We start from the raw sequence: 21,401 nt of genomic DNA, 5'->3' as shown, positions 1-21,401 counted from the left end.
GAGCAGAGTTCGTTTTGTGCATAAATCCTGCAGTTTTCTGAGCCGGGCCCATGTCAGATGGCTCCGCGGTCAAACGAGTCCACGTCTTAGCTGGAGCTTTTAGACTTGGAGCAACATCGGGCTCCACATGAGAGAGACCATGGAGCCTGTGAACATAGTAGTGAACTTATGTGCTTATATTTAGTGAGAAACTGAGAAACATGTCAAGCAAATTCACAGCCAGCAGGTTTTAGTGTCACTGTAAATAGGAGAGAAAGAATAGACAAGATGATTCCCATGCTGTATATACATTTATTGTGTAACATGATGAGAGCTTATTGTTGACATGTAGTAGAACATCATCAAACCATTGAAGATCAACACAGATCTTGGCCTCGAGTACAGCAACAACCAACAAACCAGAGCCGTGTCTCCAGGGTCGCGCTCCCAGAATGGGAAAATATAATTGCGCTATAAAAAAAATATATGGGGAGGCCAAACAAGTTAATGAAACTAAAATGACAGTTTGACAGTGCAGCTGCTTTTAATACGGACATGTAGAGTATTTTCCAGTTTTATGAGACTGGTTGACAAATGTCAAAGGAAAACACAAGGCATTAGTCACGATGCCGTATCCACTGCAGTCAGATGAGACGGTGGCTCTGACAAAACAAAACATCAACAGAAATGTAGATTGGAGTCGCCGACCTCACCGCTCAACCAAACAGACCCACGCCGCCGCACACAAGGCAAGAATTAAAGCATTTTCCCCCAACGAGGCGGAAAAGAAACGCTCCCGGTCTCGGAGCAACACAAATTCCAGCATTCGACATCACTTCCAGGCGTAACAGAGCAACACAAGCTACCTTGAACCGACACAAAACCGAGAAGCTGAAGGCCAGAACGCATCATCATAAAACACTGAAGCTGCGCCAAAACATGGCGTTTAATACTGAAAGGCTGAAAGCACAGAGTGCAGAGCGACGGCTCCGCCAGGATTCTGAGATGACACGGTAAAGAACTACATCTACATATGTGCTCTGTCTAGTCGTACTACATACTTCATTACAGTACAGCATCCTATTAACCTGGTAGTGTAAAATATGTCCTATAAACATAAACTCTGTAGAAAAACAAAGAAGCTTATTGAAGGTTCCTCGACGTCTGATTATTGTGCTGAATAAAAACATCTATAACATGGAAATTAGACTCTGAGATACAAAATCTGAATACTATTTAAAATATACGCGTACAAAGTGCTTGCTCTAAAGTGTCTGTAACCTTTACATGTTTGACATAACCAGCTGTTACGCTTTAGTGAACTCACGTTGATCTGGCAGCAAAAGCAGACACAATGTGGTGAACTCCTGTACAAAACGACACCCCTGCGCTTGTAATCCCTACAACCTACAACCTCTAAAGAGAAGATATGGTTTTTATTACATTTCCTGTTCCAGTTCACATACATTCACAATCACCGCTGTACCCATGAAACGAAACCTCAACAGTGCTTGTTTTCTCTTCTATGAAGTCCTTCACGCACACGCACGCACGCACACACACACACACACACACACACACACACACACACACACACACACACACACACACACACTCAGTTTGGATCATGAACCAAATTACAGATTCTCATCATTTAACCCACATTACAAAAAAAAACATTTACATGAGTAAAATCCCAATTAGCAGATTTTACAATCGAACATGTACATTTGCTTAGTGTGTGGTTTTAAACGACCCCTTCGATTAAAAAACAAAACATGTACCGAGCAGCAATATATTGTAATTAGTAATATTATGACATGAACATTTATATATAACTGTAATTTCACAGAACTAGCAAATATATTAAGACATTTATGCAATAGCACTGACTTGCTGGTGTCACAAAAACAACAACAACCACGCTGAGCAATTTGTAAGAAAGATATATTCACATTTTTTTGAAAAGGACCCTTTCCGGCTCCTGCCTGCGGGTTTGTGTCTGGACCCGTCAGAGTGAGTCGGGGATGATTCCACAACAACATCATTCAAAGGCAGGATGCGCTTCCTTGTTTGTGGTGAGATGTGCTCACTCTGAGGCTTCCTCGATGCAACAACAATGCCTCAGTCTCCTTCATTCATGGACTTGAAATGTCGATCCATTGTGTTCCATTACAAAAGCACGCACAACACAGCGCTTCTATTAGCCTAAGCTTGGGTAGCTTATTGTACGCGGGACGATATGCTGCTGTGTTTGTCACAGGCACACGGGACCGTAAACCCTTCACAAAAGGCCGCCCACATTATTATCACCCACACGGGCCGCGATCACTGTCACTGAGCCGAGGGCAGCCTAATGTGGATGAATAACCCAATAAGCAACATCTGCAACAGACTGGACTCTGCAGCTGACTCAGAATCCCCGGGTATTCATCGCTCACCTCTCTACGACGAGAATCAGCAAACCAGGGCTCCTCTCCACGAGCTCTCATCAACATTTCTGGTTTGGAAACTGTGGTCAACCTAATGAGCGTAACAGGAAACATGCAAATTACGGTTTGGTGGCCACAGAACATTTTCAGCCTCGCAACTATTTCAGCCCATAACATTTATGGCTATGTCCGTAAGGCAGAGTTACACATCGTTTAAGGCAAACGTTTCTGATTTAGCGTGTGCATACGCATGCATGTCACCGCAGTAGTGAACGTGCAGTGTCTTTGTAATAGGACTTTACATGAATACATTTATATATAGCAGCCATAGTAATATATAGATGCACAAATCCCAGTTGTGTAAGCAGAAATCCAATAACACTATCATAGGCACAGGTCAGTAATATGGCAGATTGATGAACATGGCTGATTACAGCCTTTCTTCACTTTCACAGTCTTTCAACTTGCTCCAGTTGACGCCTCTTTGTTAGTAACAGCTACTCATTGGGGTTGGAGCCGATGCGGCAGATCGTGATGGATGCTGGTTTAAATTTGATATGATGTGACGCAGCAAAACTAAGCGTGCGCCTTCACATCTGCTAACTAGCTACAGTTTGTCAATGGGCTCTTGGGCAAGGCACTTGGTGCTCTGCGTTCACCGCCGTCTGTCGGAGAATCCGCTTTAATCCTCCCACTTAGCAGGCAATTCACTAGTTAAGCTAAGGCTAATGCAGTTTTTAATATTCCGCTAACTATGTTCCCAGTTGAATCTTCTCACAATGAGACGAAATCCAATGAAAATGAACTGAGGATGAGAGAAAATGAGGCTGTAATACTCTATGCATTATAGAAAATAATTCACGTTGAGCGGCTTCATTTCCCAAATTGCCTTTCAACATCATCCACGTAGGTCAAACAATGCAATGGTTATAGAGCCAGATGTTCACATCTGGGTGATTACAGCTCTTCTCTTCTTTTATATATTATGGAACTTAGTGTTTAAACTATATTTTGGCTGCAGAGCAATAATAATTGGACTTCATATCAGATTGGCTACTCATTCATTTAAATGTGAACAGCACAGCATCAGGAAACCTGCAAGGTCAGACTGCATAGTTGTGTTTCTAGGGTTAGTTGGTTCTGCCTCTCAGCTAATACTTTGTTTATGGTATAAAAATAGATCTCTAATGAAGTACTGTACTAATACGACGCCAATATAAAATGAGCCACAACTGAGCAGCACGACACTTCAGCTAGCAGGAGGTATGGGTGACAACAACCATGACTTGTTCTCTGATCACGACAGTGTGCTTGTTTCCTGCCCCTGAATCCAGTGCCGCTCCTTTCACTCTCTGCTTGATTAAGACTTCATCAGTTCAGCCGGCGCCGCCACCCAGGGCGCGTGGTCTGTCAAACGGCGCTCCTCGACTCCCAAACATCGCGGCCTCGTATCGGTGTCTTTTGCATATTTGCCGACAGACAGGGCGAGCTGTGCATTTGGTTTGTGGCGTGCATGTTTGGCTGCGTTTGCATCGATTGAGAGTCAAGATTAAAGCTTGCGTCTTTTTCCACCTCTCTGCGTCGGAGTCGGCGTCCCCCACGAACACGACACCTGGTGTGTGTGTGCGTGTGCGTGCGTGTGTGTTGTCGCGTCACGGAGCCAGGTTGCCCAGCAGGTCCGGCGTGACGTAGCCCACGGGCAGAGCGGGCAGGGTCTTGGCCGGGTGCTGCGGCAGGCAGGGGGGGGGCTGGTGGGGAGGGGGGTCGACGAGCACGCTGTGCTTGCTGTCCACTTCCTGTATGACTGTGTAGTCCGCGACGGGAGCGAAGGCCGGTGGCGGGGGGGAGTCGGGCAGGATGTAAGGCGACGGGTGCTCCCCCGCGGTGGCTGCAGGGCCGCCGTGGGGGTGGGGCCGCGCGGCCCCGGGGCCTTCGCCGGCCGCGTGGGCCCCGGGGGGAGCGCCCATCTGCCGGGCGCTGCTCTCGGAGGTGTAGCCGCCGCCCTCGGCGTCCACCACCAGCAGCTGAAACTGCAGCTCCTGGTGCTCCTTGCCTTCGGCCTCCTCGGCGTCCTCGCGCTCCGCCCCTTTCTTCTGCGCCTCCCTCTGCGTGGCGGAGGAGGCCTCCTGGATCCGGAGCTGCTGGCCCGGCGACAGCACCACGCCTCCGGAGGGCATGACGTTGCTGACCTGCGCGTAGAAGTCGGTGTTGACCCACGTCTGGGGCCCGGTCGCCTGGACGTGCACGGCGGGCGCCTCCCCTCGCTCTGGAGGCGGGGACCTCTCTGCCGCACCCGCAGGGGCCTCCCCGTCCTCAGGCTGGCCTGGCAGCAGGGCGGCCACGAGCATTAGGGTGTCTTGATTAGGCACATCTGGGTCATAGGAGCTGGCCGGACCCGAGTCTCCATCGGCGAAGCTGGTGGAGAGAGAATCACGTTGAAGCACAGGAACAGAGAGGAGATTGAATTTCTATTTTCAGACCCAGCGTGTGACATTGTACCCGGCTGGGCTGGAACAGGTCCGGTTCATGTGGACGGAGGGTTGGGGCAGGCCGAGCAGCCTCTGGGTGTCCGAGCTCTGGCCCTCCTCCTTCTCCCCACCCTCTGGATACTCGGCGTCCACCTCGATGAACTCCACCCACGGCTCGTCTCTGTAGAAGTCCGGCGCGTACGTGGGCAGGCCTCCCATACCTTCGCCGCTCATGATGAAGTTCAGCTCGTCCAGTTTGCCCTTCTGCACAGGAAGCAAAGGTGGATGCCAGTGTCTTCACTATCCGCAAAGCATAATAATAAAGGTCTGTGGCCGCAGCATGCCGTGTATTTAGCCTTTGCATGGATGATTGTTTTATTTTTTCATATCATATTTATTTTTTTAATCCGAGGTCCAAGGGTTGTTCTATAACGGCCTGCATCTGGCAGTAACACACCCACGACACCGCTGAACCACAGCTCGCCTCACATCTTATCATCACTCACTGGTGCCCATGTTCTTGTTTACTAATCAAAAGTGTCTGTTTGCTGTGTCTATTATTCATGGACTTTATTGCTTTTATTTCATCGTTGGCACAAAACAAACAGTCTGTGTGTGTGTGTGTGTGTGTGTGTGTGTGTGTGTGTGTGTGTGTGTGTGTGTGTGTGTGTGTGTGTGTGTGTGTGTGTGTCTAATGTGCCTCTGAGCCATTTGGACGCCCATCGGTGTCTGTTCTTAATCAAAATTGCAATGCAAATGTAATTTTATAAAAAGAAAAAACAGGGTTACGCAACAATCGATAGAGTCACTCAACTGGTGGAGCGTTGCACAATCTGAATGTCAGCTGTTAATTATTACAATCTCCTGTTTATGCTCGTGTGTGAAAATCATATCGTACGTCAGATGTGATGTTTGTTTCCTGAAACTGAAGATCAATAAGCAGTAAACAAACTTTGGGAATCCACATCGGTCTGTTGACGCGTTAGCTTTGAAAGACAAAGGTGCGATATGAACCAGAAATGTGAAATCTGAGAGAATCTAATAAGTTGTTCAGCAAATCTACCTTCAGCAGCTCTGAATCGATGCCTTTAATTTTGGGTGCGGGAATCGGCGGCAGCAGGATCATCATCACTCTGCAGCGACAGGGACAAAAGGGAAGAGCGCCGAGCGCCCGGGGGGTCCGTGAGTATTGTGCGCACGGCATGATGGGAGCCGCACAACGACTGGTCCTACCTGTGCTGCTGGGAGACGACGATCAGCAGGATGAGGATGAGGATGCCCACGATGCCGAAGACGACGATGAGCGTGATGGGGAGGACGGCGCCTGAAGGAGGCAGAGTCAACGAACCGCCACGCATTCCCTCCACCTGACATTTATGTTCATTTCCCCCCGTTTGTTCCTACCTCCAGGCATCTGGATGAAGATGGAGTCACTGAACTCTCCAAACTTGGTGTAGGCAAACATCCTGCAGCGGATGTGCACCTCGTACTCCGTTCCCGCCTGCAGGCCGTAGATGGTCTGCTGGGTGTCCGTCTGAATGTCCAGCTGGAGCGCAGAGAAATCAATCAGCTTATTTTACTCTTTCAATTAGAAAAAAGCATGAACTAAACAGCATAAATCCCACGCTGCTGTGTGAAAAGACCTCCAAACAGGCAGCGAAGGGCTCTGTGTTTGTGTTCAGAAGCTATGACCTTTCCACCGGCTCAATTGTGGAGGCATTTCAGATACATTAGATAGAGAACATGCTGTTATAATAGACGGCTCTAAAACTGTATCCAAGGCTGCATGTGTCACACTGGCTGTAATGAATATGAGCGTGTACAAGGCCCCGTGGCCTCTGACCTACAGATCCCTCCCTTGACTTCCTTCAGGGAGGCTGTGTTTTCCCAGAGGGCCGTGCTCTGGCTCCCACTGCCTTGCCAACAGAGCTGCGCCACATTTGAGCCACAGGCCCCCGGGGGGTGAGGGGGGGAGGGAAGGAAACACGACACGAGAGAGAGAGAGAGAGAGAGAGAGAGAGAGACTCACCGCCTCCCAGCTCGTGGCGTTTCTCTCCTGGTACTGGAGCTCGTACTCCAGGTGCATCCAGCCCACCTTGACGTCCGCCGAGGGCGGGTGATTCCAGGTGACCTTCACATCATAGCTCAGCCCGGAGGGACTCATCTTCAGCAGGGTCCAGTTGAGAGACACCGGCGGATCGGGACGAACTGCGGGGAAGGTCAAATGCCACCACCCGTCACATCGCTGTCAGCGCCGTGGAGGCATAGTCTGAGCCTCACGTTGGTGTCTGACAGATGCACACATGTGGTACTGACCGATACCCTCCACGGTGAAACAGTCGTCCTCGTTGTAGTAGGTGACGTTGTTCTGGCCGCGGAGCTGCACGCAGTACGTGAGCCACGAGGTCGTGTGGTTCACGCCGAAGAAGCACTCCTTGTTCTCGTATATGTACTGTGGACACTCCTTCCACTCGCTGGTCGGGGAAATGAAGGGAAGCCTTGAGGGAAAGGAAACGGCGGGTGAGGCTCACGTATGCGCTTCCCAGACGACTGCTGGGACTTGGGGGTGAAGCACTGCAGGCACACTCACTGCTTCCTCATGTAGAAGACTCGGAGCGCTCCGGGAGCCGACAGGTTGTGGAAGCGGCCCGGACTCCACCGGCAGCGGAATGTCTCGCGGTTCCTCGACGTGCACTCTGTGAAATGCGGCTCGAGGGGCGCTGGGAGCCGAAAAAGGGGAAGGTCGGAGACACAAAATCACCTTTCAGCTTAGCCAGTTTAGTCGAGGTACCATGAAATACCGTCAGCATCCATCCTTTAACACGTTACTATAGGACCATGTGTCCCAAACATGCACCCCCCCATTTACATCCCTGCACATGGATGGCGGCTTTGGGCAGAGCGTCCAGTCTGCGGCACGTGTAAAGCTACCTGTCAACATACGCACCAGGGTGAGTAAGCAGGCCGGAATTACACGGCATGAAATCTGAGTCACTGTCTCTCTCGCTCTTAAATCTTGACACACACATTTAATCCCGCCTCCCGAGGCTCTGACTCAGCCCTTTCCACGCCGTCCCTCCCTCCCCCCGATCCCCTGGCAGCCTCTCTCTCTCTTCCTCTCTCTTTCTCTTCCTCTTCCTCTTTCTCTCTCTCTCTCTCTCTCTCTCTCTCTCTCTCTCTCTCCTCTTCTCTCCTCCCTCTCTCTCTTCCTTCTCTCTCCCCTCTCCCTCTCTCCTTCTCTCTCCTCTCTCCTCTCTCGCCTCTCTCTCTTCCCTCTCTCGGAGAGAGAGAGAAAGAAGCGCATCTAGCGCACTATCTATCTCATCTCTCTCTCTCTCTCTCTCTCTCTCTCTCTCTCTCTCTCCCTCTCTCCCTCTCTCCCTGGAAGCCAGTTTCTCTTCCAGGTGAGAGTTTCAGGGTTTGGTGCAACCATAAATCAGCAGCTGGATGTATCATTGATTTCTGCGCTGCCCACTCCCCCCCATCTCACTGTCAGGCAGCACAAATCTCAAATCTCATGCAGGCCTAGAACACAAGGAGGGTAACACAAGTCTGACCACAGACAGCCCAGTGTAAGATAATGCACACTCCCCATTTATTTGCAGAGATTCAGATTATGACTGATTACTTTGCATGCGTACAGTACCCCCCACCCCCCCTTCCCTGCACACCACTGTTGCGGGTTCCCAGTGCTTTGCTATTTCAACTCGCCCTCCCTCCCACAGCCAACAAATTCCAGCTGCCACCATCAAAGAGTTTTCTGCAGATGCGAAGGAGAGCTTAGAAATACCACAGGAGCCGTTACATAACCCCACAGACAAGCATGATTTTGGGGTTAAAACAAATTCCTTAATGCCCGAAGGTCTAGTGGTAAGAAAAAAAAAATCAAGCTTGTTTTTATTGCACAGCTCTGTTCCTGACTCAATTTCATTATTGTTGTTTATAGTTTTCTAGCCCAAATGATTATGAGTACTTTTTCATAACAATGTCATAGAATTAGGAAAAGCAAGTTGCAGGTCTCTCACAAACCAGGGTTAGGGTTGGGTGGAGGGGGGGTGTCTTGACAGCTGAGGATAAGCTGTTAATTGCATTGCAGAGCCTTATTCATCATCCAGCATCACACAACATCAGCGATGGGAAACCAAATCCTGCCATTTACCACCAAACAATGAGCAGCTGAAAGTCCTCATTGTATATCTGTCCATAGTTTGTGGTAATGTGTGTTTGTGTGTGTGTGTGTGTGTGTGTGTGTGTGTGTGTGTGTGTGTGTGTGTGTGTGTGTGTGTGTGTGTGTGTGTGTCTCTCTCTCTCTCTGAGAGAGAGAGAGAGCTTTACATCCTGCCTTCATCACTTCACCCCAAAAGGAGCGGGGAGCCTCAGCGTCAGCTTTCCCCACTGCACGTGAGGAGCCTAAACACAGCAGGCTGTCCTCAGACCAGCCGGTAAACAGCACTAAACAGTGGGGAGGAGGATGTACAGTATTTATAAATGCTTGGCTGTGGTGATGAGCCACAATCTCCATCAAGAAGAAACCCAGACTAAAACTCTAAACGAGGCTTGTTAGGAGTCATCTTCCTTCTGGCTTGGACATCTTTGTGGTCATTTTTCATCTCTTTGGGCCAGTGGGTGTCCTCCCACTGAGCTCTGTGACCTGCTGACACTTCACTTCTTACACAGGCCCAGAAACCCACTGAACTCAATAGGCATTTTCTTTTTTCAGGTTTTCAGAACTGTTCCAAAATGAACACATTTAAAAAATATCTCAAGATATTAAACATTAAGAAATAAAACATCCATCTTCCACAGGGGTGGCAGAAATAGATAAAATGGGAAATATGGGTGTGATTATTTGAACATTATAAAACAGGGGTTTTTAGATTTAGTTTCTTGAAAAAGATGTTTCTTACTACTCTAGATGTGCTTCTTTCCCATTCTACCATAAAATGAAACACAAAATAGGCACAAGGTGCTGAGAGACTGTGAGCGTCTCTCACCACACAAAACGCTGTCTCTGCTCACATCCCATTGTGCTCCTGAACGGAGCAAACTCAATTACGTAACGCTCAAACCTACGGCAAAACTCAATTTAATCCAAACAGGAAGAGTAAACATATATTTTTTTCTAGATATTGTGTATTTATAGATCACATGCTGCATGAGGTTTGACAGCGTCGGATCAGATGGGCCACATCATTTTCTGCAGACAGTGCGAGTGCGTGAGCTTATGTTCACCAGCTGGAGACACTGGCGGCGCGACACACGACACTGTGAGGATAAAAGCATCCGCCGGTGTGCAGTGTCCGGCACCGCATCAAGTCCCTGCACTGCTGCACGCAAACACACGCTCACATCCGGTAACGCACACGGGCGTGAGTACTAATATGCGTGCAGCAGATGGCACGGTTTGTCCTCCACAGCCTGGGACGATGGCGAACACACAGGAGCAAGCGGGGGAAAAAGGCAGGAAAAACGGGAACAGGTGCGGGAGCGGGTCGGAAAATTCCCACGGGAGCGTCACAAGTCCTCCTCCACAGCGAAAGCCGGCGCGCTGATGTGGGTCAAATGTTGAGCGACAAAGGCCGCGTGGCATTTGGGACAGTGAGAACGGGGTGAAAAGTGGGCCAGGAGGGGGGCGGGGTGGGGGTGGTGGTGGCGGAGGGGGGGTGCGAGAAGGTGAGAGACCGCAACAAGATCCAAACAAGCGGGTCTAAAGAGGAGATATAAATAACTGCCAATACGCACACCCTGACCCTCCACCTTCCCAACAATAACAAAGACTATCAAAGTGCCATTGTCCAGTTCCTTGAACAGGACCCGCCTTTGTCCCACTTGCACAATAACCTATGGCTTCACTTCCCGGTCGGAGCACGAGCCCCATGGTTCTCATCAGTGACCCACGCGGCCTATGAGCCCCAGCTAACGATGCAAATCCTCCTCTAATCACATTACGGCCAACAGTGTCAGCTCAGTTATGTCATATTACGTCCGGGGGGGGGGGGGGGGGGGTTAAATATAGACGAGCAGCAAAACACACACTAAACTGACTCCGACTACACGAAGGTGTGTCTCATGAAACCCCCGATTTCTGACGTATGGTCGCCTCTTTGTGCGGCGCAGAGCGGCCGCGCTCGCATCGTAATTGCAGCCATTTCTTCCGTTCGCCGAGCGTTCCTTGGCCGCGTGCACCGGCTGACGCGCGCATTCCTGCCCGTCCGCGCGCGGCGCCTCCGACTCGGCGTGCGACTGCGAACGAGGCCTCCGACGCGGTGCCCAGAGAAAACACGCCCGCAGGCTCGTCTTGGAAGCAGACTGCGCGCGCGGGCCTCGGCGCGGTTACCCCTGGTTACCGCCTCTCGGGCCGAGAGCACAACAGGATCAATCTATCGAGCCCGAGGAGCGAGGCCCTTTTGAGACACGCGGGCAAATTTTCAGAAGGCTGATGGAAAGGGCGGAAAACGTGTGTGGTTTGTGTGCGAGACAGAGATCAGGACAAATGACTCGCACCGACTAGAACCGCTCTGGTGAGCCTTTAAATACATAGGACGCTCTCTTAATGCCTACTCTGGGTTTGTTCTGTGGCTCGTCCAACAACAGACGTACAAACGTTGCAGGAACAGTAAAAGCCAAACGAAGCCTCTTGCAGTCGTCGAGTGGAGCAATAGATGGTTTAGAGCACACGACGCAGGGATTTCTGCAACAATTTACTTGGAGCAGCTTCCAGTTTCAAATCGGAGGCCGAATCGGGGCGAGCGAGAGAGAGAGGGGGAGAGAGAGAGGCAGGCTGTATGTGTTTGCTCGTGCTATCGTGTTTACATACGTTCTAATGGCTGCTGAGGAAGACCAGGCGCTCACTCCAAACCTCGCCGGCGGTTCCGAGGAGGTGGGAGCTCTGAGCCACGACGAGTCCAAACGTCTGAGGGCAAATAGTGTCCCAGGGCTTAAAAAGGGCTCAATAAGATGCACTCAGGTAGATTAAATGATTATATTACAACTTTTACACAGATAGCAGAAGGTTTTCACGTGATCAGCAGCTTCTCCAGCTTGCGTCCTCGCCTTCTGAGGGAAGCCAGCTAATGAGAATCAGCGAAACATGGGCAAAACTGTAGCCATTAATTTGTAACCGCTTTGCCAACATGGCCCTTAACCACAGTTGCTCAATCCCACAGGGGACGCTGACAGCACACGCACACGCACACTCCCCTCCGAGCCTTTAAAGGGGAAAGGAGCGGATTGATTCACAACTAGAATCTGGTAAACAGAAAAATTGGCCGCTCTGGTACCGGCGCCGGCTCCAGAATCATTTCTGCCTGGAAGTGCCGAGGAGATTTCAACACTAAACACTGGAGCAGGAATAATAATGGCTTCCCACTTTGCCAGCTGCTGTGGCGTCACTGTATTTCTCTGATCAGTGCACACAGCGAACGTGTGTTTTAATATGAGGGTGCTAGCATTTCCTCCGTTAGCATCAATAATTACAACCTTTTACCCTTGACAAAGACGCACAAAGCAGAAAAGGAGCAAAACTGAGATTGGTCTTCAGTTTGACGAGCTCGCCTCCTTTACTGGATGCCAGTGGAGAAAGGAAGCACCCAGATTATTTATCTGACGTAGGTTTCATTGTCCTGCTCAAGGATGCGCCGAGTGCAAGGCCGATAAAAAAAAACTGCTCCCACTTCACCGCTTCATGTGCAAATGTGCGTTGCGGCCACATTAGCGACTGTCGTCTGCATCAGCGGGTTGTGCGTTCTTCTCTAAGCCGTTGAAACGACACTAAACGGCTAATAAGATGCCCCGCAGTCGTTGTGCGGCGTGCGCCAGATGTGCCCCTCCGTTCACGGGGGGGTCATTAGCGCCGCCGCAGACGGACGCCGCTGGGGAATCATTCACATGCGCCGCGGACATGTGCAGGTACAGTAGCCACGTGGATCCGGCCGCCCGCTCCGGCAACACGTGCGCCGACGGCCGACCCGCACGCAGCTCGTGACGCTCAAGCGAGGCGCTGCTAAATGGCCCAGTCCGCGAGTCTGGGTGAGCGCCTCGCGGCTTTTTGACCAGGCTCGTCCAGATTTCTATGAACAATTAGCCAGCTGCTAACGCCTGGTCGCTTCACAGGCACGTTTAGAGAAAGTCAACACCGGAATCGATCCATTCTGAGCAGAGAAACTCTCCAAATCATGTGCTGGCCTGGGAGGCTGTAGGTAGGCTTTAGACAAACAGCAGATTATTTTGGTCAAGGCCTCCAGACTTTTACCCATTCACAGATGCTGTTACTTGTTCATGATCCGGTACGAGAAGACAGGACAGCTCTGTGGACTTGCTTCTGTTCGGCCTGTTTCTCCACCGCGGCATTCTTTCACCTGATTATTTCAAACGGTTCACTGACAGCTGGATTAGTTGGCTGAACATCCTGCGTCGCCCGTCCCTGGACTTTGACAGAGAAGCCGCGGCCGCGTATTTACCTACTTCTATCGATCTCCGGCCTGTCAAACAGGCCGGACACCAGGAACGGGTGGCGTTTGCTCAACGGCGGACCTTTCCACATGTATTTGTGCAAACACCGCCGTCTGCAACTTGTGTCTGACATAAGACGCGATAATGAGCCCGGTGCACGCGAAGCCTTCATGACTCGCGTTAATGTTTAATCGACCGCTTACCTGGCGCCGACGCGTGGTCCATGAGGAAGGCGGAGCCTGGAGCCGACAGCCAATCCAGGGAGGAGACGAGGAGGAGCAGGAGGTTGGAGGAGGACAGGGAGACGGCCATGACGCTGGAGAGAGAGGGCAGACGGGAGCATGAGGGGGGAACACGGTGGTGGTAATTATCAGGCCGACGCCAGGATGACATCGCCGTGTGAAGATCCCTCCTGCGAAACGTTTTCTGTTTCTGTCTCTTCCCCCACAACAACACAGACACTTGTTTTGAGCTGGTGCATGTGAAAGTTAACAAAGCATAGTGCGTAAAAGTAGTTAATGATCAGTGTATGTAACAGTTGAATGTGTTCTACATCTTTTTATAGGCAATAAAAAAACTCATATCAACCATTAGCATTGATTTTATGCAGAAGGAGAAAATTGAAAGATAAACAGAGAGACTTCTATTTCATTGCAACAAGGCAAATGAAATGAAGTTTAATGTTAAAGCTTCCAATGTTTTTTATCCCAGAATCCAGTCAAAGATGCACAAACAACATCTATGAATGGTGACCTTTGTTTTGGACACCTGGTGGTCGCTCCATTATGTTCACCAAGTAGCTGCTAACTTTGACTGTGGGCAGTTGGACGCACGCACACACACACACACACACACACACACACACACACACACACACACACACACACACACACACACACACACACACACACACACACACCATTCAGGAGCTGCAGTGTGTGGGGACAGGATGGACGGGAGCAGCGACGGGGTTTCGTCGTCGATTTCTACGTTTCATACCATCAACACAGAAACTCTCATTATTAATGATAAACTCCTGTTATCGTCAGCTGCAGCAAAATACAGAAGAATCTCGAAATACTTCCTGGCAAAAAATGCCTGCCCCCGTCCCGACACGGTTGCATTTCCCCGGAGCCCGAATCCGAAAAATCTACACTTGAATTTCCCAACGAAACCTTTAACACAGAAATAAGCGGGCGCTTCTCTCAGCTCGTCCACCCACTGCTAAAATAGGCTTTTCCTCTTAAATATACGTGCAGTGATTCAGGAAAACGACTGAGGCCTTTCTGCCCAGTGCCCTGCTGTTGGTCAGCGAGTCCTTCCAGTCCAGTCCAAACTCTATATATAGGGCGAGCGTTCTGTCCGCGCCCTTGTCTATTTACAGCGGCGTCTCTGCAACGTCGCTGGGCCTCCAGCAACCTCCAATGAGGAGGCTAATTTTCTGGCAGAACCCAAGAATAGAGGACCTCAAAGCTGTAGGGAGACCATTAAGACCTCACGTGCCAAAGCGTCCAGTTGATGCCAGAAAATGTGGAAGTCGCGCTTCTCCTTGCTTGAATCCGTCTTCGTATTGTTCCTGACGCCCTTTGTCCCCTTCGGGTTTGGACGAGCGTTCATTGCTAAATAAAAGCGAAAAACATCGCACTTTTCTTCACTCATCAAAAGCTGAAGCACCGTGATTATGGTGAACTTAACAAGCCTCAGATGAGCGATTTTCTTTACGACTCCAGGAGGGTTTAACATTTTTGCTGATGTAAAACCAACATTCTTTGCGCAGCTACGGAACCAAAGAGGGGCCGAACAGGCGAGCAGCTCCTCCATTCCAACATGTGGCCTCATCTTAATCCTCACATTACTCATCTCCCCCTCCTCCTCCCCCTCCTCATCTGTAAAAGCCCTGGCAAGTCTGGCCTCCTCACCATCTCTCGCATGTTCTCTGTTCTCCTGCGCTCTGAGGCTCACGGCTAATCAGAGGAGAGGGAGGCTCGGCCCAGGCCTCCTGTGGTCCCTGGTAAACAGTCCAGGTCCCCGTGGTCCAACATCCTTCCAGTACCTCTGCCATAAAACTAACATGCACGCAAATTATTAGATCTTAGGCAGAGAGAAACATTAGTTAAAACACAGACACATGTTCCTCCTTGAGAGCATCTGAATATTGGAGTTTTTCCAAGCACACCTTGTTTTGGCGTCGCTGTGGCAGCAACACGGTCTTCAAATCTTAATCATCTGTGTCTGTTCTGAAGGAGCTGACGAGGCAGACCAGAGGAGGGTAGAGGCTGATGGGGTCATGGTGTGGGGCCCAAGCCAAAGAACAGGAAAGGTTAGAGGGTGAGGGGTCACGGCGGACGCTCCCTCAGACTGATGTTGCAAGTTTGAGATTTCTCTAAAGACAAAACCGAGCGCAAAGCTGATCTATGGATTCTCTCCAACTGTCTTCGAGAACGTTCACACACGCCCCATGTAGTCAATATAAACCCATATAATGTTTCCATCGGAACAGTGGGCATCCTTATACCATTTGACATGTAGAGAGATTGTTTTGAACCTATGATCACCTGTCCAGGTCAAAGCCTGACACTTCACCACTTGTACATGAATGAGTTAAACTGATGATTTGATGCTGTAAAAAGCCCAAAATATCCAAAAACTGAAGTATTACAAGTGCAAGTGAACAATTAATTCAGAAATATACCATTTGACCAAGTTAAATGAGTAGCTGTACTGCACAAAAGTGTAATTAAATGTTTTTCACCACAAGGTGACATTTTGAATCAGCCTTTTTCTTCTTCCAGTTATATTATAGTGGCGTCTGGTGTAAAGCTGGGCTGGAAATGCAGAACCTGAGCTTTGCCATTGCTTTAACAAGGTTTCACAAAAAATACTACATTTGGCTTCAGTGAGGGGGTGTAGGGACTCAAAGTGCTTTAATACAGTTGTGTTAATGCAATGCCTTCACTGCTTGCACATTATCCACTTTTTCTTTTTACAAGACCCTCGCTCACATTCATTGCTGTTAGACCCCAATACTTATCTCAGTAACAATGGATTCAGGTAGTTTTGAAGCATGGCATGAAAGAGTCACTGAATTACTAGCAAATATATCAAAAGCCAAAGTGACTACGGGGTCTGATTTCTCCAGGAAAGACAAATATTAAAGCCAATTAACTACATCCAGGGAAGAAAGCCCATAACAATAAATACTAAGAGTGTGACGCAAAAACATGTGATTAATGGGTGGAAAAAGACAGAAAGATACTCACAAAACCTGTGACTACAAGAAGACGAGCTCATATCAAGCAATAAAGTAAACTGGGACTTTCTCTGAAATGTCACGTTATGAAAAGTGTTGCTTGCTGCAGCAGGGTTCACGTCGGATAATTTAGAAAGAGGCTGCGGAACAGTGCGTCTGGAGGACACGCAGCTCAGCGAGACCGAGTGTTCTCAGTGTGGAGAAACGCTGAAAAGCAGCACGTTAACATGACAACTGCACCAAGAAATGAGAATGTGCAAAGTCACCAGTGTTAATGTTTGCTTTTTTTTTTTTTACAGCAACAGCACTTCAATCATACACGTCCACCTACAGCAGCAGCATAAAGCATCTTTAACCACTTCATCTCAGCAAGCTGAGGTTATAGTATTATATCAAAAATGCTCTGTCGACACTTTTATCATTATCATTTCATAAACTTGTTCATAAACACACACACACACACACAGTCCAAAGGTCCACTCTCGGCTCCCTCAATAATTACACAAGCATCATGCAAATAGATTTTCTGCGCTCCACTCTCACGTCCCCCAATAAAGTCATTAAAATAAACAACATTTGAGTAAACATGCTGCAGACTTTATCGTGATCCTGCACCGCGTTGCACCACATGTCTGTGTAGAACAGTTCACGCCGGCAGAGCTGTTCCCCATAAGCCTCGGACCGTTCCCCATATTTACATGCATTCATTACGTTGTGGTGAGGGTCCGTACGTGCAGACAGAGGACGCGTTTTTAACCCGCGTGCACGCGGGTGTGCGCACGCTCGCTGGCATCTACACCCAGCTACTGGACGGCTCTGATGTCCCCCCGCTCTGATTTCATGGGAGAGGGTGGAAAAGTCCGAGTCAGCACACTGGCATGAGAAGAGGCTCTGCTGGAAACGGATCAGGACACACATCTGCAAAGGCTGCTCCGCGTGTGTGGGAGGACGAGCGAGAGAGCGAGAGAGAGAGAGAGAGAGAGAGAGAGAGAAAGAGTGGCTGTTTGTCTGCGTGCGCCTGCCACTGCACATTATTGTATACGGACAAAGTCAAGTGTGTGTAGTGGCGTGAGAGTAAGACTGATAAAAAGCACAGATCTGAACCGTGATCTTTGAGGAAGGTGTCGGCTTTGCAGCAGTGTGTGCAAACGTGCAAACATCTGTGACGCTACACGTCCCCCCCAAAGCTAAATGTTTTCATCCCATCCAGACGCATGACACCGGTAAAAGAGGCGGTTGCCATGGCGGGTTGTTTCACAGACAATTAAAGTCCAACTACTCCGACATCAGCTTCATGTACGAACTCATCTGGATCTGGGCTTCGGTGATTTACTGTACTGTGGTTTGATTGGTACACGCTCGCTGGTTAAGGTTGCAGGGTTCGCTATTATTTGAAAAAAGAAGAAAAAAAAATGAAGGTCTATCAACTCGTGTGTTGTTTTGGACGACTAAATATAGACGGGCAGCGTGTACCTGGCTAATTTGTTCGAAATCCTGCATTTTCTTCCTGTGACGCGCGCTCACGCACGCCGCCGAGGACCGATGTGGGTAAAATCTAATGGCCTCCAGAGAGCTGTTGAGCTGTCAGAGGGTATAGAACGCAACAGCTGTACTTACCGTCGCATGTGGGAGTCTATCAAACACTGAGTCAGAAACAAGCGTCTCTTAAAACTCCCCACCTCATCTATTAAAGCGCGTTCTTACTTCATTTACCATTATGCATGTCCTTCGTGGAAGCTCTCCTTCCACATTAGTACTTATCGAGCACCCGGTTCCAACAACAAATCTCATTATGCTTGGTTCAGAGACATTCCAGGGAGCAATATCCAACTATCAAATATTAAAGAAAAGCGTGTGCTATCACACATATCAAACAAGGAGACAGACTGTTGATTATCATTAAATCAGCATCTGACCTCAAAGCATCCAGTGGGCATAATAATCATGCATTAAATATGGCTATGAGGCTCTGCAGTGCAATAAATGACTACTCATGAGTGAGAATATACACAAACGCTGCAGCAGCAGATGAATGAAGTATATATATATATACACTACATATTAAATACACTACATATTAAATACACTACATATTTAAATGACAAAGCCTTTTCCCTGAGATTAAAAACCCCAATCACAATGTTTGCACACTTAGTTCAGTCTCAGTGTGAAGTGCATCCCAATTAAAGCACATTTCTAAGAGCTGCTGCAGAGAAACACATGGGGGGAAACTTCCATTGTAGCCTCTCAAACGCCTGCAGCCAAGATTAGTTGCTAATTATTTTCACTGTTCAACTATCATGGATTTAGTGATGCAAAGTGAAAAGCACATGAATAAATAACTTCTCCTTAATGGTGTTCAATGTGTTTTCAATCATTTAAAACCCTGATCTGTAGCGGTTTGCTTTTTATTATTTGATTAATAGATCAAAATACTTTGATACTGATCTTCACAAAAAAAGAGATAATTATTTGTGTTTTACGGCTCCTGGCTGGGCTTAAACTGCTCATAGCAGTTAGTAACAACAAACAGAACACAAGCAAATTCACATTTTTTCACACAAAAACACGATAAAACACATGAAGCCGCAAACGCAAGATGTGCTCATCAACCCGCATGCAACAGAAACACAAACTCAGAAAACACACTCAGAGTCCTATAGAAAACAACAAAAAGGGAGCAGCAGACAGAAGCCTACTGTTGCCATAGTGACTCACAAATATGAGTGTACTAGTATTGTGATGCTGAAAAGTGTTTATTCATTTTTACAAGATTGGAAATGTTATCCAGCGGCCTGCTCACCTGGCCCAGTGTCTCCTTCAGTATTTACCCTGGATCTTTGTTAGTAGATTAGTGTGTGGAGGTTTTTTGCCACCATCAGAATATTGAATATTATTCACGTACATCAGGAACTTCACCCGGAGTTAAAGGAGCCTTCAGATCTCCAACACATGCCGCCTTCTCCTCCATCCGGGTATTAGGCTGAATTTCAGTAGGCTTAAACACCGAATAAAACTCCTGAGGTCTCGTGCAGAGGCGACCCCTCACCGGGTGGGCTGAGGTGAGACGGGCTCCATCCCGTCCCCGCGCGACCAAGCTGCGCTGCGCTGCGCGAAGCCGAGTCGCAGCGGAGTTTTTCGGACAAACTCACCTGAGTTGCGCTGCGATTAAACGCAACCCCTTGCTTTGACCCGGGCGAGAAGTTTTTGCCCCGATGAGTCCGATGCGTGAGAAGAAACGCAGAACACGTTTGAAGCAAAGTTTCGCGAAACACGCGTGCAGCTTCCGAAAGGCTGGGATTCGGACACGCGCCGATGGGCCGAGATTTGAAAGAGCACAAACGCACTTACTTGCAGAATCTGGGCTGGAAAACACCGCAAAGACAACGCAGGGGGACTTTCAGAACTTGGACATCTGATGGCCAGCGCGAGCCCCGAACGGCACGAAAAGTCCTGCTGCTTCGGTCCGCTGGGATCCGTCCGAGTCCGCGGTTCACATCACCCGATCGTCGGATGGGGTCGGTGCCGCGGTTCTGTTGGGGATTTGTCTGCCTTGCGCTGCTGCTCAGCTCATCATCTCGCCTGCTTTCCTGGATACGCGCGTTACGTCGCAGAGAACCAGTACGTGAGTGAGCGATCGAGGGAACGAGCGAGCGTGTGTGTGTGTGTGTGTGTGCGCGCGCGCGCTTCACATGGCAGTGAAGCGCCCTCATCCGCCGACGACGGCCACGGAGAGGACAACAGGAGAGAAAGACTTCCAAAATAAAACCCAGGCTTTCGGATTCGGGTCCAGGTTCAGCTCAAGTGAAGAATAAACACTTTGGGGAACTTGTGATCTACTTACTGAGTCTAAAAATCCCGCTGGGTCGTGTTTTATAACATCGGCCCTTCTAATAAGTTCCAGTAACTCGTGTTTAGTATTTTCGGAAAACACTGCTTTTCATGATGCAGTCTTAATATTTCCCATGCTTTTACAGAATATGCATTCACGCTTTCATTACGTTCACTGGCAGAATGGCTGGCGTGTGCCACAACCACGGTCCGATCCATTTAGTCACGTGGAGGCTCCACTGGAGAAGTGACGCCACGAGAGGCTCGGCCAGAATTTCAGCTGTTGAATGTGGACCACCGACCCAGGAGCCGTCCATCAGCGCGGACGCCCCGCCCACGCACGTGAGGGAAGGAAGCGCTGCACCCGTGCGCCCAGCTGTTGCTGCTGCCTTGTGCGCGTGCGTCCGCGCGCAAAGTGCGCGAGGCTCTGGAAAAGAATCGCAGAATTAAGGTTTTAATCAAAAACGGTGCACGTGCGGGTTTGCAGCGCTGCATCCTGCCAGCATTTATCTACCGCTGACTAATACCAGGAGCGTGTAGCGGGTTTGTAGTGTGAAGCCTTGATGAGGCCCTAGGTGCGTTTTTCTGGCCGTCATGCTTCCTGTCACTGCACGCTGTGTTGACATAATTTGTGATGTCAGGGGAAAGAATTGGATCGGCCCGTCTGCATTGAGCCCAGCTGTCCTTGTATCTTTACACCCCTGTCCCCCATCTCATTTACAAGGTCCACAAGTTATGGCTCCGGCGTCTCCAAGTCCTTTGGCTGCCGTGCGCATTAAAGCAATTGACGGCACCGAGGCCGCTCTGGAGTTTGGTTTATTTACAACTTTACAACTACAACGACCCACTGCCGCTGGATTATATTTAGTAACGCCGTTCGTGCGCTTCCTCTGAATACACACAAAAATAATTTGGATCAATCTCATTCGCTGACCAACTCACAAGAACCTGAACAGTTTGCGTGTAAACGAGCCCTAAGCATCACGGAGG

At 49.2% G+C, this 21,401-nt stretch overlaps 1 protein-coding gene across 3 annotated transcripts; it reads right to left on the bottom strand.

Moving 5' to 3' along the window:
* Positions 1–277: 277 nt before the first annotated feature.
* On the bottom strand, positions 278–20,430 carry ghra (growth hormone receptor a). 3 transcript variants are annotated; one of them, XM_029162399.3, is made up of 10 exons: positions 19,932–20,430; positions 13,534–13,646; positions 7,470–7,599; positions 7,196–7,377; positions 6,909–7,087; positions 6,284–6,425; positions 6,113–6,203; positions 5,943–6,012; positions 4,911–5,143; positions 278–4,826 (listed from the first exon to the last, which is right to left on the bottom strand). In XM_029162399.3, exons 1-10 carry the CDS (start codon positions 20,291–20,293, stop codon positions 4,064–4,066), a joined length of 2,265 nt encoding a protein of 754 aa, XP_029018232.1. In that variant the 5' UTR covers positions 20,294–20,430; the 3' UTR covers positions 278–4,063. The 3 variants fall into 3 exon arrangements, with proteins under 3 accessions (XP_029018232.1, XP_055367806.1, XP_029018233.1); XM_055511831.1 differs by lacking the exon at positions 19,932–20,430 and adding an exon at positions 15,250–17,515; XM_029162400.3 differs by lacking the exons at positions 13,534–13,646; positions 19,932–20,430 and adding an exon at positions 11,697–13,500.
* Positions 20,431–21,401: the final 971 nt, after the last annotated feature.

The sequence above is a fragment of the Betta splendens genome, chromosome 9 (genome assembly GCF_900634795.4).
Source record: "Betta splendens chromosome 9, fBetSpl5.4, whole genome shotgun sequence".
In the NCBI taxonomy this organism is placed as follows: domain Eukaryota; kingdom Metazoa; phylum Chordata; class Actinopteri; order Anabantiformes; family Osphronemidae; genus Betta; species Betta splendens.
This window is presented reverse-complemented; position numbering and strand designations above follow the sequence as displayed.